Here is an 18,618-nt window from a genome sequence, read left to right on the forward strand (position 1 = left end):
TGAGGTGGAAATGATCACAATATAAAACTCTCGAGCTTTATTTCTAAAAAGTAATGCCCATACCGGATGAGTCTCTTCAACTTTGGTGAGTCATCTCTTTACGGTTAATTTGCTTCACTGATGATATTTCATACGTTAAAATGATTAAATCCAAACTGTTATTAGACTCTTCATGATCTCATTCATCCTGCACAGCGGACAGCTAAATTAAGGAAAAGCTCCTCTTGCAATTTGGCTATTTAATTTTGTTTTAAACCTACGCCCTAAACCACAGGCCGGCCTCATAGCTTATTACATGGTAAGGCTGGGATTGCAGAAAAAACAGGAGTATTATTGTTAGCTAATTTATGTATTATTAACCTAAATTTATGCAGCAATTATGCCGGTGCATGGAATTTGCTTGCAATTTTCGGCAAAACTGGAAATAAGATAAACAATTCTTAGTAAAACCTGAAATAAGCATTTGTTTCATCACAGGCTTAGTTTGCTTTCAGGGACTTGGCTACAATTAGAGAGCCGTGTCCTGCGCTTGACTCAGATGAAGAGGACTTGTTGTTCGGACCCCTCCCTTTGTCGTTAGGCTGATGTTGTCGACAGCATCTCTTCTGCGGCAGTAAAAGAGGTGAAGCAAAAACTGCCTGTGACTAAGCACAACGCCGATTCCTGCGCACTTTTGTTTTTGACATTACAGTCGCATTCTAACCCACAAATTACTTTAATGGGCAGGCATGGGTCTGCGCCGCGGCACATAAACTGACTCAAACTTATGGAGATCCCACATGTTCAGAAACATATCAGCAGGCAGAAACTTCTTTTTTTTTTTTTTAAATGAAATGGCGAGCAAAGAAAGAGTACTTTATCATGTGTGAAAGGTTAGCAAAGATCAGAGCAACTCATTCTGTCACCATCAGAAGGATTAAAGGCAGTGTTTTTCACAGACAAAAATCCTTCCTCCACACTGAATCTTCACTTCATTATGACCAACTTTAATCGTGCTCAAAACATCCTTATAGCCTATCCTCCTTCCCATAAGCAATAAAGAAAACACTTAATTACGGTGGAGGAAAAATGCAGATAATGATAGGATGTGAGCGGCTGCAGGCAATGAAATGTTTTCTGATTCTCTATTTTCCTCCATTTTCCCAGAATTTTTTTTCTTGACTTGTTTACATACAGCTAATTGTCATTGCTGCAATAAAACATGTTTTTTGGGTTGCTTCTTCCCTCCCCTCAAACATAACTTTAACCACAGGGAATTGATTTTTGTGGAAAGAGCATTTCAAAAATGGGATTTTAGTTTTCTCTCAGGCTCATCGGGGGAAACGGATGAGTAACGATGCTGCAGTAACGCGCCAACTAAATGTGCTTTTTGTCTTTAGCACTGAAGAGGGTGGGGGTGGGCAAATTGGGAAAAAAACCCAAAACAAAGATGTATTACTATGACCAACATATTACTGAGGAATTAGTCAGACATCGTGGGAAAAACGTACTGTCTGAGATGTAATGACTGATATCACTCTCACATAGTATTGATACTGCCAGTTAGCTTAGCTTAGCAAGTGTGGCAAACCTGCGTCTGGCTTTAACAGTTTTATTTCATAGCTACAAAAGCTAAAGAATAATAATGACAGTTGGCATCATGTGTCTGACGGCTCTGTGGTCAGATTCTGTGTCTTTTGAAGCGCTCAGCGACGAGGAAGTCGCAGCGTCTGGATAAGAAACAGTCTGACACTTGCCCCCCTCCCCCCCTTGCAAAAGCCAAAATTAGTTTTACGCTTTGTTTCTCAATTAAGTTTTTGCTTCCAGTATATTTCCCAAAATGTCTGACTACTCGTTTAAAAAAAGATGTTTCCTTAAATTAATTTAAAATTACTATCTACTTCCTCCACAAATGCTGCCCGTATATTATTCCCGTATTTGTCTACATTGTGAAACTTCATGCAGAATTAAGATAACGATCTCCTGTCCCTGTGCTGCAGCAGGTTTTTGCCCTAAAGTAAACTCAGGGAGCCTGTACTTTCTCTGCAGCTGCTCACTTCTGTATTATTTCAGTAGGAAACACCATGCCAGGGATTCCCCCTCAGCTGTGCAGCAGAAGTGGCCCCTCCATTTCTTCTCCTTAGTCTGTCTGCACTGAGGTCACTCTGTCTGCTGCAAATACCGTTCTCACGATCGCAGCCGTCACGAGCGTAAACGTACAGACCGGCGGCGATGTGTATAGGCTGCATGCACGCACATATCCAAGTCCACCGCCAGACTCCTCCCCGTGCTGACTCAGAGAGGACCGTGCATGTCAACATGATGACTTTGACGTTTTCCCCGCTGTAAATGCTGTCTGACCTCACCATAATAGCTGGTCAGGACTAACATATGGTCTCCTGATGCCTTAGTCCAGCAGAATTACCCACATGGTGACTAAACACACACAGGACTTAACAGGAAAATATCAGCAACCGCCTTCATGATTTTATAAGGTGTTGCAAGCTTAAAAAAATATTTAACCGACTACTGTGTACTGTGGTTACTACTGTAATGTCGGGACTGAGATGGTGGTAACCAAATAAGCATTTCCTGTGAGACTGTAAAACTTTGAAAATCTTGTGACTTGGAAAGAGACTCAATTTATTTTATCCTGTTAGATATGAAGTGTTGTAGAAGTGGTCCCCAACATCTGGAGTTGGGCTGCCCCTAAAGCTCAGTAAGAAGGAGTCAAGAAACCTTTTCAAGAAATGTTAAACTACATCTTCATCACGATGTGTGCTTTCAGTTATCAAAATGTCTCATTCTACTGGTGGTGGTCAGAGGGCCCGGTGGCGCCAGTGTCCGGCAGCCTCGCCTCTGTCAGTGCGCCCCAGGGTGGCTGTGGCTAAAAGGAGCTTGCCGTCACCAGTGTGTGAATGTGTGTGTGAATGGGTGGATGACTGAGTGTGTAAAGCGCTTTAGGGTCCTTAAGGACTAGTAAAGCGCTATATAAATACAGGCCATTTACCATTTACATCTATCCATCCATGAGCTGAAGACTATTTCGGCTGAATTCGGGTAAGAGGCAGTGAAATTGAGACAACACTTAAACCACTGTCTCAGGTATCAACAGGAACTGGTTTACTTACTTTTAGTTGCTACTCTTTATGTTTAGTCATCAATTTCAGATTCTTATCAATTATTTTAGGCAACATTTCAAGATTGTTTCTTCTGTCTAGCCCTTTCAACCACGAATCCATACAGCTAAGAATTTTCCAAATTGTTATTTAGAATTTTAGCTAGCTCTTTCAACATGGTTAGCCTCTAATTAGCCACAATGTTAGGTAACAGTTTCATCTTATGTATGTGTACTTGTAGTAAGCGATTTCAAGTGTTTTTTAGCCTTTTTTGACTATTTGTTATATATTTAGCATCTTTATTTTGGTCATCTGTTCATTTGTTAACTTTTTTTTAAATAGCTAATCTAGTTTCTTGCTACATGGTTATCTAGCTGATTGGTTAAGTTAGATGAAGTTCTCAGCTAAATGGAGGCATTCATCTTTCCACTTTTATAGTAAGACAGGCGAATCTGTTAACACTGCCAACCTGGCAGAAAGACGTGTGTGTGTATGTGTGTGTCAGACGAGCCTGATGGACGTGAACACAGCTTTTCCCCTTTAATCAGCGTGATGACATAAGAGGCAGACAGCAAGCCAGTCTTTCAGCCAGTATAAAGTTTGATTAACCTAATCACCAGGCAGCCAGACTCGAGGCTACTGATTGGGTTTACAAACGCTCCTTGTCATCGTTGTGTCATTAGCTCGTCGTTAGCTGTGGCCGCCTTGACGTGGAGCAGCGACATGCCGGGCGTAAACACAGCAATCAGGGGATTAGAGTGCAGTTACAGCAAAGCCTCGATGGACGCCTCAGGCTCTGAGTCAAAGAAGGGAAAGTCCTGCCTTACTATGCAAGCTCCACGTGGCCGGGGTGCTAACTGTACTCGGGCAATGCCACTGCTGATTAGTGATGGAGATGATGAGAGGAAACATTCAGTCACTTCAGACCCGCGGATGGTTTCCTGGAGTACAATTATACCTAGTATTTGACTGGCGTAATGACTTGAATGGAAGAACTCTAGTGAAAATAAGTTTTTGCCTTCAATTGAGTTTACTTAATCTAAAACTGGGAATCGACCCAAAAAAGACACACAGACACATGGCTACATGCAAGACTGAGTGACATTTGGAGATAATTCACTTTCTTTTGGATTACTTTGTAATCAATCGCAGTGATTGACAATAATAATTTACTGTGCAAAAGATTAAATTTATGAGGGATGACAGTATTATGCATCTAAGTGCTTTCCAAAACTGTTTGGCTTGCAGGCTGAGGGCCACCACACCCTTGTTTCCTTACGATGAAAAGCCCAGAGGGCCAGTCGAGTACTTTCCAAGAGTTGTCTCACGTCTGCAGAGGAAAGTGGCATGGACACTTGTCAGGAAACCAGCACCGGGTTCCTGTTCAAATCTGGTCGAATTCTGCAGTGAGTCAGATGGTGCTCGGGAGGCTGACCCTCTGAAGAGGGAAATAAATGCAAATTCAATATTTGGGGGCTCTTTGAAGTCTCTCTGCACTTGAATGAGTGTGACAGAACCTGGAATGACCCTCGAGAGAGAGTCCCTTCAGCGACGAGAGGAGCTGGAAGAGACGAACGCTGATGACAACAGCTTAAAAGTCAAAAACATGAACATTGTCTGGATTTGTGTGTCCCCGTAAAGCGACTTTGAATGTGTGCACATGCACAGCGAGCAGTGATGACTAAGGCTTTTGATTTTAAATGCACAACACTGCTAATAACAAAACATTCGTGCGTTTTGCCTGTCAGCATTCGTGCCGTTCGTGTCACACGTTACATACCTTGCCGTGCTCCTTCACAGTTTAAAGTAACAGAAACCTCGTCTCAAAAAGTAAAACATGTGGCTTTTGTTGCAGAGAGGAATGAACAACAGCATTCCATGTGCAACCACATCAAAGGTTTCCCTCGCCATGGGGCTAAACGAGGGCAGACTGTCTTGCTCGCCCCTCCTGTCACGACTGCCACTAATTAACCAGATATTAAAAGTGACACTTGCTCTTCATCAGCTATACTTCTCTTTAGCTTTTAAACATGTAGCGTTTCTCTTTGAGAGCCATCGAGTGGGGACCGCCACACAACACGCACAAAGAGGCATTGTCTGCTGGTGAAAATGTGGTTTACAGCCTCTGCTATAATGGCTTGGTGGTTGCTGGAAGCCATGTGCACTTCCTAATATTCGGCTCACATGCGATTTCATTTTGAGAAAAAGCCGAGCTTTTGGGCTTTGCTTTTGTGCGAGCGGGACGCCTCACAACTTATTTTCTGAGCTGACGGGCTCCTTTACCCCCTCCCTGCTCTTCACCCCCTTTTCCCCTCTCTGGTGGCGCTACTATATTTGTGTGGGATCTCCAGCGATGGAAGAGTAGACGCAGGCTGCGTTGCCAGTCAAACGTGTTTGGGCTGTCAGACTGAACGGCTTCCAGCGCTGCGATCTGTCTCCTCTCCTCGCCAGTGGGAGCTGTTTGATCTGACAGAGAGACTCCATTAGAGACACAGGGAAGTTCAACTGCTGGGAGGTTGGATGGCTTCAGCAGTCAGAGTAGCAGCCCAGAGAGGAAAAGGTTTGCACACACAGTCTGGTTGCAATCTTGGTGTCTGTGCTGTGTATCTATAAATGTCTCTGAGTATTAGCTGTCCTTCTAGTAGGTGTGTGTGGTGACACAGCCGGGGCTGACATACTTTGGGGGCTCTGTTGGTCAAAAGGGGGCGATGACGCGGTGAGTAATGATATCATAAACGTGTGTCGCTGCTTTGCTGGGCTGAAATGACAGACAGCCGGAGAGCGAGAGAGATTCTCTGCTGAGGCAGTATGAAGTGAAGCAACTAAGCTGTGTTGGGTTTTTTCTTCTGCACACACACCATAGTTTGCCCTCGGTCTCACGGTGGTGATGACCTCATAAACCCGAGCCACAGTCCAACAGAGTCGAGTAGATGTTGGTGTCAGCGTGTTGAAAATGGTAGACGATGGTTAGCATCAACGCGCATCATTGGTTCAGCCACAGACCGTCACTGCACCGCCTGAATTTAATACGTGTGCAACTTCCAGTAATCAGGAGGAACTCGGCTCTCCGAGACAACTTTACAAACAAGATCAGGGGATTAGAGTCGGACTCGTGTTAATGTCACCTGCTCGCACTGTGCGATACCTGGTAAAACGGAGACAGGCAAGTGAATTGATGTGGCTCCTGTGAAAGATTTGTCTGCCGATCTGTGTGCGGCAGCTGGGCTCTGGCACGGCTCTGGCACCGGGGCTGCATGGCAGTTAAACTGTCACTGTCAGGAACTGTAAATCTTTTGCAGAAGGTGAATGCAGCAGCATGACAGCGGCACAGGTGTGTACACAAGTGTGTGCGTGTGTGTGTTTACCACTCACACTACTACATTTGCTCGTCTCTTTTCCTGTCTGCCCGTGAGGAGAGGAGCACTCTCCAAAATTTCGGCCACATTTGGCAAAGTCAAAGTGATTGAGGACAGTCTGTGTGTGTGTCTGCATGTGTGTGTGAGAGAGAGAAACTGTAGGGGGTGGGGGTGCTGTCACTTTGGCAACACAACTGCACATATTGCAGCGATTACCACAGCGGAAAAATGTTTTTCTGCAACATGCAATTACTACAGATTACAGATTGCCGTCCTTGCATCAGAAGCTCTCGCCAGAAAAGGAGAAACACTGTGCATTTGTGTGCATATGTGTTTGTGTGTGTGTGTCGTTACACACAAATAGACAGAGACACGGAGACAAAGAAAGATGAGAAATGATTATAGCTCACACTAAAAACCACAACTGAAAAAAAATAGGGGAGTTGACGTATTTATGGGTCTCATTTAGATTTAAAAGTTATACTGACTTACTCGGGTAAATAAAGAAAGAAAAAAATGCAATCTGTCCTTCAGTAAAAGTAGAGCAGGGCACATTTTCAAGGCCTTTTGTCCATCATCATCAGCATTATGAGAAACGTATACTGGTGCTCTTGTGGAGTATACAAGCCTATATGCCTCCAGTTTAAGGCTTTGCATTTTGTTCCACGTTACAAATCACCCTGAATATCAAAAAGCTTCTTCAGGTCATACTAAACAATATAGCCCAAAAAGTGGTGCCCCGCAGCAAGGCAGGGCCCTATTTACAAACCCACCAGATCAAAACTCAACCCAAAAGTGCTCCTATAATAGCACTGGGGCCTTTTGGTGAGCTTACCATCCAATGCTACTTTTAGTGGGTTTCCAAAGAATAAACAGGCCTGCCAACCACATCACAGGCCTCTGACTGTCATCGTTGGGTGAGTGTACCCGACGGATGATGTGAGGGCGGAGCGACCGTGACACCGAGGTTTACGGCGAGTTCCCCCCCGCCTAGCTCAGGGGTGGGGTGAACTGGCATTGAAAGGATGGGTGGGGAGGAGGGGGACCTAAACTGACTTGCAGCAGATTCTTTAAAACAGCCACAACAATCCAAAAATGCTCCATGACAAGTCAAATTCTACTCAAATGAAAAAACTGGAGTATTATTAACAAAAACCAAAGTGAGAAACTGACAATAAAGTGGCATTTTTTACGCAACCATTAGTTTCTGTAAGCTAGTGGGCATTAAGGATGTAAGCTGAAGCAGCATTTAATAGAATAGATGCGTGCGTTGTTCATGGCAAATTTACATTTTTATTTGGAGTAGAAACAATTGCCGTTTTGCAAAAACTACATAGACACGAATCATTTTTTAACCCTCAACTCACCAAGCTGCTTAGCAACAGAACTCACTTATTTTACTTCTTATTGGCTCTTGTTGTCTTTATCATCTTCTGATTCCATTAATTGTTGTTCCTAATCACGTTTTATGGAAAAATAACTTAACGAGGATGGTCTCTGCCAGTTGATCCGGTGTCGTTGTCACGTTGAGCATTCAGGCTTCGCAGCAGTAAATCTTCCGGCTCTCAGGCTGTTAGCCACAAGTTTAGCAGCAAAGCATCAATAATAAAATCAAAGCCTCGAATGTTAAAAGACATACTTATATTAGTCGAGTCCCCATATAACTTTATAATCTCCATTACACTCTTTATACCATATGTAGAGGAGCATTAACACATTTATGCTCAGAAGCATTTAAAAACATCACCGAGGCACAAAGACGTCTGTGACCCCACACAGTTACTTCAAAGTTAACAGCGACTGTTTCATTCATCAAAATGTGTTCATTCTGTTGGCTGTTAGGGAAAATCTAAACACTCGTCTTATTAAATATTAGAATGTACTTGACAGAAAACAATATTTAATGCAGTTAGTTATGCACTGAAATCGGTGGCCTTTCATCCTTGCTGGGTTTCATCACTTGAACATTTATTTTGTGGACATAAGTGTCTCTTGTCTCGGGCTCACAGGTTAGGCGGCTACTTCCTCCTTTGTCTTGTGGTCAATTTTATTTTTCACAATTAATTCCACACCCATTTTTATCATTTTATTTCCCGTTCCCAGAGTCTGCTTGTCATTGTCGGTTTTTACTAAAATCGCTTGTGTTGAAACATTATAGAAAGTGTACCTTTCAATTGGTTTCAATTTCTGTCTTACTTCAGTGGCTTCTCAATTAGAACAGCTTGCTTTCTCTATGACACGGTGCAGCAAAGATGTTACCTTATATGGGCGTGGCAGGCTGCTGATCGCAAACGGCGTGCAAGCACCTGTCAGATTATCGAATCGAAATGATTCTGCATTGTGTGCAAAGTACGAACACTTGCAGTGCAGTTGTGTTATTTTTGCTCCTAATTTTGCCACAGTGAGTATTATAATGGCTGTATTATAAATGGGTACACGTTGGTTTCTGCACTAGTTTGAGTTGTGTTGCTTTGAATAATTACATATAGAATTCAAATATTTAATTACAGGTTTAGAGTGAGGCCGTTTCAGAAGTTTGGCATAACAAGAAATAATTTAATAACCTAAATAATGATTTGGTTGGAGTTTAATTGGGTGTATTTGTTAGACTTACGTATTTTGAACATAAAATCTTAATTTGACAACTACATGCTGTGCCAAATATTTCCATTATATTATGATAATTTCAGTCCCTGTAATCAACGCAAACTGTTTAGATTTATAAAATATTAGCATTACAGAGTCATCATGTTAGTTGTTTGGTTGCCATTAAAGTGTGATTTTAGTTTTTCCACCATAATCACTCAGAAGATTTCCTGCATTCGTCGAACAAACGCACTGATGCGTCTTTCCAGCGTTGCAGCACCGGGCTGGTCAGAATCGACGCTACCAAACTCATAATGCAGTCAATATGGGATGAAGTGATGAAGCACCGTTTGGTGGGTCTGAAGATGAATGCAGTCTTTAAGAAGGCCATTTACATTCAGCAGACAGAAATAAAAACGTAGCTGCAGTCGTTCCCCCAACAGCCATTATGTTGCTAAATTGATTCAGGAGGCTTTAATAAGCCCTTGGCTCCACTCTGCACCTTTTTTAAAATGTATGCAGCGTATTAAAGATGCATGAGATGAATGTGCTCATTGTCTCCTCCGGTGACTGCCTGATCACAGCTCATCATGCTTACATAGTAATTAGCTGCTGGGTTTGGAAGTGTCACCATCCTCTTCATCATCTCTGGAATCAAATATACTCTAAATGCCTTCAAGGATCTGAAACTGGGGCCCGAGTACAAGGCGGCAGGCGGTGGGGGGTGAACGCTGAAGAAAACTATAGAAATGAAAATGAAAATAAAGACTTTTGGGGTCATTAGGAGCTCAAACAAAGTTTACGTACACAGATGCATTCCAGCCATCATTAAAACTAACACAGGCGACCTTGCTGGAGAAAAAGTAACATGCAAATTTACATGATCAAAATTGTTCAATGTGTTTCCCATTTTCTTGCCCGAACATCAAAATGGACAAAAATGACCGCCAATTGTGATGTGCTGACACATTCTGTAATCAAGATTTGAGAAAGAATCAGGCATCAGAGCAGCAAGAGCCCCAAACCCAAACAGTCTGTACCCACTCACTGTTGTTTAAAAGTTTCTCCATATACTTGTGTATATAAACACTCTGACGCTAGAATATGATTTGGCTTTGAGGGGACTAGCACAAATGGCTTTGGTGACTTACATCATGCTTAGAAGTCTAATCACAGACACTCTTGTCATATCAAGCAGAAAAAGTCCATTTCATAGCGAGCTGCATTTTGAAAAAAAAGCAAAAAGGGGGAAAAAGGGAGGGAAGGGTAAACAAGCTTGGCGTTCCACAGTCACCACAGAATTCATCATTCATACAAAAAAATACCCCAAGCCCCAAAGTAGAGCTAATTTAATCCAAGAGGAATAAAACTCCATTTCATAGAAGTCGTCCATTCAGAACACTCAGATTTCCACTGAGCAGAAACCCCCGGCTGAAATTCGAGCAGACACTTTTCGGAAGGAATGCATTCGGTGGGTTGAGGGCCAAAGCTTGCCCTGTAATTTGTGAATGTACAGAAATGTGTGACCGCCGCAGCTCCTCTAAAGATAGAAATCTTTGTCTTATGTCATCGCTGAACCTCAAACTATTTCTAATTGCCCCCATAGCCCCCTTTTCCAAATGAATAGCTACCCATCCAAAGGCTTATGTGTGCATGTCTGAAAATAGCCTGGGAGTTTACACAGGCTAATAGATCATATTCGAGGGGAGAAAAAAAAAGAAAAACTTTAAAGAGATCTCGACATATCTGAGACTGTCCCCATCTTCAAAGTGGCTTTTAAGTGGCACTGAAAGCAGTGTGGTTGGCATTTAGAGCCAGGTATACCTTTACAGACCCCAAAGGCTTTGCTGTTTCTCCACTAATAGGGATCATACTCATATTAGTCTTTACAATCTGACTCATTGCACACAGAACCCAAAGCAAGCAGGGTTTCCTTTGGCTTTAAATTCACAGAAGACTTTGTAAAGATTCCACAAAACCTTTGAACTCCTTTTTTATTTGTATTTCAACTTGTCCAGAGTGTCTAAAATGCCCCATTTCAGATTTGTTTTACTGCGGTGCTTCAGACAGACTGTGTGATGCTTTCTGATGCTGAGGAGACCCCTTCTTTTGTTCTGATTCAGGCCAGGAAAACAGATGAAGGCAACTTCTCAACCACAGGTTTTCACAGAGCAACCGTCAGTAAACAATGATGTGATTTCTTGATTTATATCTGAAGGATCTGTTTTCTTTTCATCCCTGAATGCTCAAGAATCTTATACGCTGAGGCCTTTTTGAGGTGGGTCCTGGGTTTCACATGTCCTCCAGGAGTTCTGTCTTGATTTCAGGCTCAGCCCACTCGGATCATTAAAAATCGTTCAGGGGCACGGCGGGCTCCGTCCTCGATGCCTGTGCGGCTGAAACTGTAGAAACTGCATGTTGAAATGTGGAGGTCTAAATGTGACAGGCGCCCGGAGCGCACATTAAGGCTGAGTGGGGTATAGCTGGGGCGTGTGGTCACATATTAATAATGAACTAGGGCAGGAGGATGACTAAAATACCACCAGCATTGTCATTGTCCCAGTCCAGCTGTGCTTTTTTAAAATAGAGGCAGTGTGACAGCTAATCTGATCCGATTTATTTATTGTTTTAATTCAGGGAGGTCAGGTTGTACAGCTCTATTTTGGATTTGGAGATTTCTCACATCAGGTAAAAAAAAAGAAATACCAACAATGTCAACACATAAAGCAATTATTTATGCTGCTGTCTTCTGTGAACCAGGGATAAGTGTGATGGTGGCTTTGCTACCATAAAATATTTCTTTTTTTTTTCTCATGTGCTTTCAGTGCGTAATTTTTTTCAAAGCTTTGCTCAAACCCTCTGAACCGCTGTCCTACATTACAAAAAACAAGCAACCACAGACAAGGAGTGTGAGAGTGTTAAAACAAGCCTGCACATTAATATTTCTCACAACATTCAGCCCAGAAGGAAAGAGAGAGAACGGCACGCAGGTAGAATTTCACAGAATTTATTTAGAGAACTAAAGTTTAGCAACACTTGGCTGGCACTCTGCGCACACGGTTGTGCAACGTTACCATTGTAAATATTAATGAATGTTGCACAGATGCGCCAACAATGATCAACTGATGTTTGCTGATAGCTATTAGGAAATAAAATTGAGTTTTCAGACGATTTTAACATCTTAAAATTTTAGAATGGTGTTTATATTGTTTCTGTCTAAGCTCTGCATCCTGCTGTGTGACTGCAGCTCTGATCACTGCGGCAGGAAAGGTTAAGGGAAACCACTCCGACGAGCTACTTAGCTGCTCTTAATTAATTATATTGCAAACAAACAGCGTTAAAAAAACTGCACACACACTATGAAAATTTTACTAAAACATATATTCGCTGAATTTAATTCATTAATTATTATTTTACGTTTTGTGGCATTTTTAAATCAAAACTACCAAATTTCTAGAGCGTAATGCTTTCTCTCCTAATCGATCACTCCTCGCCAAACTCAGTAAAATGTGCACACGGTATTTTTAAGCGATGTTTAAAAGCCTGCCTGTGCATTTAAAATGAATTACAGCAGACACACACACAAAAAAACTCTCAGAGAATTGAATCTATAAATGATGTATGTAGACGCGCAAATATCGCATTTTATTCATTCAGTTGGCTTCAATGAGAAGTTTTTAAACGAATAAATGTGCGTGCTCTAATAAGGATTTTTATTTCCCGACAATAACACATTTTATTGTGATCCGGGCAAATATCTCACACGTGGATGTGAATATGAAAATGCCCGGGGAGCAAATCTCCCACCAGCTAAACAGAAATTCCCCCCAAAAATCAAAAATATGTTTAAGCGTTTGGCCTAAAGTCGAAATTAATTCAGATTTCCGACTCATCTCAGGGAGCAGATAAAAGTTTCCTCTGCAGATGTGAAATGTCTGCTTCTCAGACCGCCGGGGCTGTCAGCGATTGAAAAGGCAAATGCGCCAACTAGTGTCAAAAAGTAGCACGGCGGAAGGCTTTAGCAGGGTGTGCCGTCATTTGATGTAACCCTCAACATTTCTAATGAATTCAGCCTCTGGCACACACGCATTGACTCTGTTATGTTCTTTGATGTGGAAAAAACACATTTGCTTGTTTGCTTTAATTTTTTTTATTGAATTCCGCTCAGTCAATTAAAATGATATGGATCTATCTTAAACCCATAATTTCACTTTATGAAAATTTAGAGATGGTGCGAAGCCTCGAGATATAATAGCGTCTAAAATGAATAAATGAGATTGAAACCGCAGACCTGTGCAGTCTCGGGCCTTCTTTAGATCACTTCCAAACAGCTGAGTTCAGAGGAGGCTGTGTGATAAACCAGCGTGGAGATAAAGGTGCACACCTTTGATCTTATATAATATTTTAACGATTAAGGTGGTGCCCTGTGACACTCGGGATTTACAGTAAATCTCCACAGAAGCCAAACGCAGGATTTATTCTTAAGCGCTATAGTCCATTAAATTCGCCATTTAAAGCATCTGCTTATTTCATTAATAGTCATAATAAAAATAATAATTTAAGCAAAAGTATTTGCTTGCATGCTGGTTTTGTTTTCGTAAGTTATATCTGGCGTCTCTTATTCTGAAAAAATAAAATAAAAATAAAACATTTCCTCTTAACGCACGCTGTCTCCTGCTTTCTGTTTCATGTAAAAAGCGTGTGTAGCGCATAAAAACACAGAGAAAAGCAGAGATATGTATCAATAATTTAGATCGTGTGTGTGACAACAGTGCATAGCTGCAGAGGGAGCACCGGCGAGTTTGATTGGTCTGATGAAAGCCCAGCCCAGTAGATTCATTGGTCGAAATCATCTCCACACTCCCAACCACTAAACACTAAAATGACTAGGGTAAAATAATATCGCGGCACTCTGCACCCTGTTCATCCTCACGGCTTCTTCTTGCGCCCTAAAGGATAACTTTTAAAGGAAATCCAACTGGAGCGACAGGATCGTTCCCATTATTCCAGAGTTGTGTTGGTTTTGGGTTTTTTTTTTTTTTTGTGGGAACACCTAAACTGGGATACGGTTGCGAGAACTTTTACGCAAGAAACAGGACATCGCTGTGCTTTAACTGCAGTTTGACTGTAGATATTCGAGTTTGAGAAATTTAATTAGACTTTTTTGTTTTGTTTTGTTTTTAAACCAGCGGTGAAAAAAGTTTCTGGTGAAATCAGCGGGAGGCGTCTGCTTAAAAAGAAAATCGCTGTTTAGTCGAGACATTTTTTTGGTTTTAGTTAGGCGGATTAATTTTTTTTTAATATATCGCGCCTGGATTACCTGTGCCAACAGACTCTTACCGATCTGCAGAAAAATATTTGGGAGATTCATTCACTTATTTGCGAGTTTGAGTGAGTTCTCGGGCAGTTTGTGGTGCTTATATTCAGTTCTCACGCGGCAGAAAGAAATCCACGGTGTGCGGCAGACGCGAGCACCGATATAAGACAAGCTGAGCGCTGCCGCAGAGCTTTTATTTGCACGTCTTTGCTGAAATTAGAGCAAACCTTGTCGGCTCTGGTGCTGCTCGAGCCGACACATCATGTGCAGATGATCTAGCCACACAGTCACCAGTTTGTAGTTTCTGTTCAGGTAGCGAGGCTCTTTCCACTCTGCGCTCTCGCCTCCAACCTTTGCGCCAACACAGTGGACTCTTGACACCAGCATCGTCTGGAGAGACAGACAAAAACTTTTCCCTCCAAAGAGTTTTGCTCCTCTGATCCGACCCAGTCAGGTGGCACTGACCCAAGCTGTTGTGATGCATATTCCCGTAGAGCCGCCGACCACCAGACGGTTCACGCCGCCCTCCACATCCTTCCCCTGCAGCAAGATTGGAGACAGCAACGGGGCCATGGCCACCGCAGGGCCCATCAGGTCAAGACCGGACACCAGGAACGTGGTGGACGTCCTTGCGGACCACGCGGGCGAGCTGGTCCGGACCGACAGCCCGAACTTCCTCTGCTCTGTGCTGCCGTCTCACTGGAGGTGCAACAAGACGCTCCCCGTGGCTTTCAAGGCAAGACACATCGCTCCTTATTATCATGTGTTATGTTTTTCATTTAATAATTCCCACTGCAGGCCTCTAACTTCCTTAAATGTACGAGTAAAGAAAAAAAAAGAAGAACAAAAAATAAATAAATTAAAACCAAGCAAATGGGACTTGAGGAAGTAATCCATTTTCTTTTATTTAGAATTATCTGATGGGATTTTTGGGTGACTTTCAGTTTTTGCTTTGAGTGAAATTTTAAAAATCAAATCGTAAAAATAACATTTGCTTTTTTAGGCTTTAAATTGGACAATAAGGGATAAGAAATTTAAGTGCAAGTAGCAAGAGAAGCTGAATTAATATTTTGTACCTTTATTTGTTTCTGGATTACGCAATGTTGACGCTTCCTGAGTCAATTCTTGTGTTTTTATCAGTTAACTGTCTTTGTCATGTGTTCGGATCCGCTCGGATGAGGACATCACAGTCACAGAACATGTAGTGAAATTTATATGATTTCTTTGTTAACGTGATGACATTGTCTACTTTAAAAAAATCTCCAAGCTGCATAATTCAATCAGCAGTTTATTGTTGACATTGTGTTCAAATTGTACAATGTACGATTTCTAACTTAATATTACGAAACAGTCGGATGCGGTTTTACGCGCGCATTGAGCACATTTGCTTTGATGACCCGAGTGACCAGCATCTTTTTTTCCCTCTCCTGCGCTCAGGTTGTGGCTCTTGGTGACGTCCCCGACGGGACTCTGGTCACCGTGATGGCCGGAAACGACGAGAACTACTCGGCCGAGCTGAGGAACGCCTCGGCTGTAATGAAGAACCAGGTGGCTCGCTTCAACGACCTGCGCTTCGTGGGCAGGAGCGGACGAGGTGAGCGTAACCTCTGAAACTCTCTCTCTCTTGTTCTCTCTCGCTCTCTCTCGCTCTCTCTCGCTCTCTCTCTCTCTCTCTCTCACACACACACACACACACACACACAGGCCTGCACACAAACGATGAGGGAATGTCTGCGTGTAATGCATTTGAAAACACATAATAATAGATCATATTTCTGGGCACAGAAAAAAACAAACAAAAAACGAGTGACAACATATTATTTTTGAGAGAACGCGGATGATATGAAACTAAATATTTTTGCACAGGCTGCACCGCTGCGCGTATTAAAATACAGCTCGCGCATAAATACTTTTCTGTCAGTTTTGGGGATGATTTCTGTTGCTGAGATAATTCTGCAAATGTGGAAGCGTTTATGTTTGGGTACGACGAGTGCCCACACCTTGCCAACTGACGTCCACGGGTGTCATCAGAAACATCTGGCCTGCGTCACGGTATGCAGCTGCAATGTGGCTGTATAATTTTCTTAATCCGAGGGAATACAAATAATCATCGACGTGGTGCAAATCGGAGGGATGGATGAGAAACCACCGTGCAATTTATGTCCCGGGGCAATTTGTCAAATAATCCCCGCCACCATTTAGGATGCGTGCATCTTATGGACTATTGCGCACTATTTATCACGGTTATTGCGTTTAATTGCTGTATAAAAATTCCCACGTCAACAGGCTCGTTTCCAGGATGTTGTGGTCAAACCATAGGCCTACCGTGTACCATTTTATGCTATATTGAGAAAATCAAAACAGCGCAAAGTTCAAGTAAATATGGTCAACTTAAATAATAAAAGAGAACGATTTTAAAAGCCTCATCGGAGTCATTTCGCTTCTCTCCGTGAGGCCATTTCTGGATTTTATATTTCTATTTTTTATCTGATTGTCTTTTCCATGATTTTTTTTTAAGTAGTTCGTACCTTTTATTTCTGCAGCCAATTAGCCCACCCACATGAGGATTTTATGTCTGTCTTCCCACTCAGTCTCCATTTAACAAGGGACGCTATTCTCAGAGCCTGGGACCAGCGCCGGACTCCCTGCGTGGTCCAGCCTTCCTCTCTCTGCACTTTGATGCAGAATGGGAGCGAGAGCCTGCCTTGTTGAACAATAAACTCTTGCTGTAAGCTCTTTGGCACAATCTGGAAGACATTCCCTCAATAATCCAAATCATACCCGCAGCCAGACCGTCAAAAGAGAGCCGGTCCTTGGCTTCTTCTTTTTCTTCTTCTTATTATTTAATTTGAATTCAAAGGCTGCAGCAGCGGGACGAAAGCCGGTGATGATTTGAGGTTGAACAAGCGAAGTATTGTTGTGAGAAGAGAGAAAATAAGTTTTGCAGATGATTCTAAACGGTCGTTTACAAAGAAGAATAAATAACACTCATGAACGCGATTTGGTTGCTGTGCTGCAGGAAAGAGCTTCACTCTGACCATCACCGTGTTCACTGGACCGCCTCAGGTGGCCACGTACCACCGCGCCATCAAAGTGACCGTGGACGGACCCCGCGAACCACGCAGTAAGTGCACACGCACACGCACAAAGAGACCCACTCACACTAGCATTATTGCTAAAATGCATTGAGGTGCGATGCTGCACAGCACTGTCAGCGTCGACTCCCGATTCTCTAAGTGTGGGTGTCAGTAAACCCACTGGCTTCTTGAATGTAGATGAGAGTCTTACACTGAGCAGGCCTGAAAGCAAGTGCAAGTGCAAGTGCATTCGTGGGTGTGCAGTGCCTTGGTGAAGGGAGAGCTAGAGAATCAGTTCACACGATCAAGATGTGCTAGAAAATCCAGTTTCCCCTAGATTTCTTTTGGGGTTAAGGCTTGGGTTTTGGGGTTAAGATTAGAGTGAAGTTTGGGTTAAGCTTGGGTTATGGTAAGCCTCTAGAGAATGAATGTAGGGCAATATATTGTCCTCACTTAAATAGTAGGGTAGGCTTGTGTGTCTGTGTGTGTGTGCAGTAGGAGCACAGGGAAGGGCCCTGTCAGAGGAAACTGTAAAGCATATTAAGGCAAAACCCAAGACCACTAAGAGGAGCTGAGTGAGTCTCCAAGCCGCAGGTGGCTCAGCTCAGTGGAACCCTCCTCCTCCTCCTCACTCCTACCTTCTTCAGCGCTGGTCAGAGGGGTCGTACTGTACCTGCCTGCACAACCACATAAGTGGCTCGTTGATTTAACACAGGGCAGACTCCAGCCACCGTTAGCCCTGGCAGGAAGGCACGGCATGCTAAAGCTGTTAGCGCCATCCTTCAGCCACAGCTACATGCTCTTGTGGTTTGATGCTTCTAGTGCGAGGGATGGTGAAAGCAGAGGTACTCAGATGACTCAGTCACTGACGGTTAGAGCTGTATGCATGCATTTTTATTTTTTAATGAGCTCAAGGTGAGATAAATATGAGAAATAGGATTTTCTGATAGTTTCTATGGAGGAATCGTACTTATCAGGGTTGCTTAGAGGTGGATAACTGCGGCTTATGCGGAAGTGGGTTCTTTAGAACCGGTGAACATGGAGCACACAGGGGACAGAGAGAGTGGCAGCGAGAGCCACATGAAAGGACACGGTTAGCAAAGGGAGCTCAGGGGGCATGGAGTGAGAAGCATCAAGCCCCCCACCCCCACTCCTCACCCTGCCAAACTAAGTGCCGTCTATTT

The 18,618-nt window shown here is 42.9% G+C and overlaps 1 protein-coding gene across 3 annotated transcripts in view; it reads left to right on the forward strand.

Annotated features, from left to right (window-relative positions):
* The window catches only part of runx3 (RUNX family transcription factor 3), a 45,931-nt gene that overhangs the window by 4,687 nt on the left and 22,626 nt on the right, over window positions 1-18,618 (forward strand). The window contains exons 1-4 of one of the 3 annotated variants that reach the window (XM_005738949.2): window positions 5,602-5,658; window positions 14,852-15,093; window positions 15,795-15,951; window positions 17,377-17,481. In XM_005738949.2, coding sequence (XP_005739006.1) covers window positions 5,619-5,658; window positions 14,852-15,093; window positions 15,795-15,951; window positions 17,377-17,481 — 544 coding nt within the window. In that variant the 5' untranslated portion in view covers window positions 5,602-5,618. Of the gene's footprint in view, window positions 1-5,601; window positions 5,659-6,365; window positions 6,430-14,851; window positions 15,094-15,794; window positions 15,952-17,376; window positions 17,482-18,618 lie in introns of those variants that run through there. The other 2 variants (XM_005738950.2, XM_005738948.1) reach the window with 2 other exon arrangements.

The sequence above is a fragment of the Pundamilia nyererei genome, unplaced genomic scaffold (assembly GCF_000239375.1).
Source record: "Pundamilia nyererei isolate P.nyererei 1_Seehausen unplaced genomic scaffold, PunNye1.0 scaffold00088, whole genome shotgun sequence".
NCBI classification, from domain to species: domain Eukaryota; kingdom Metazoa; phylum Chordata; class Actinopteri; order Cichliformes; family Cichlidae; genus Pundamilia; species Pundamilia nyererei.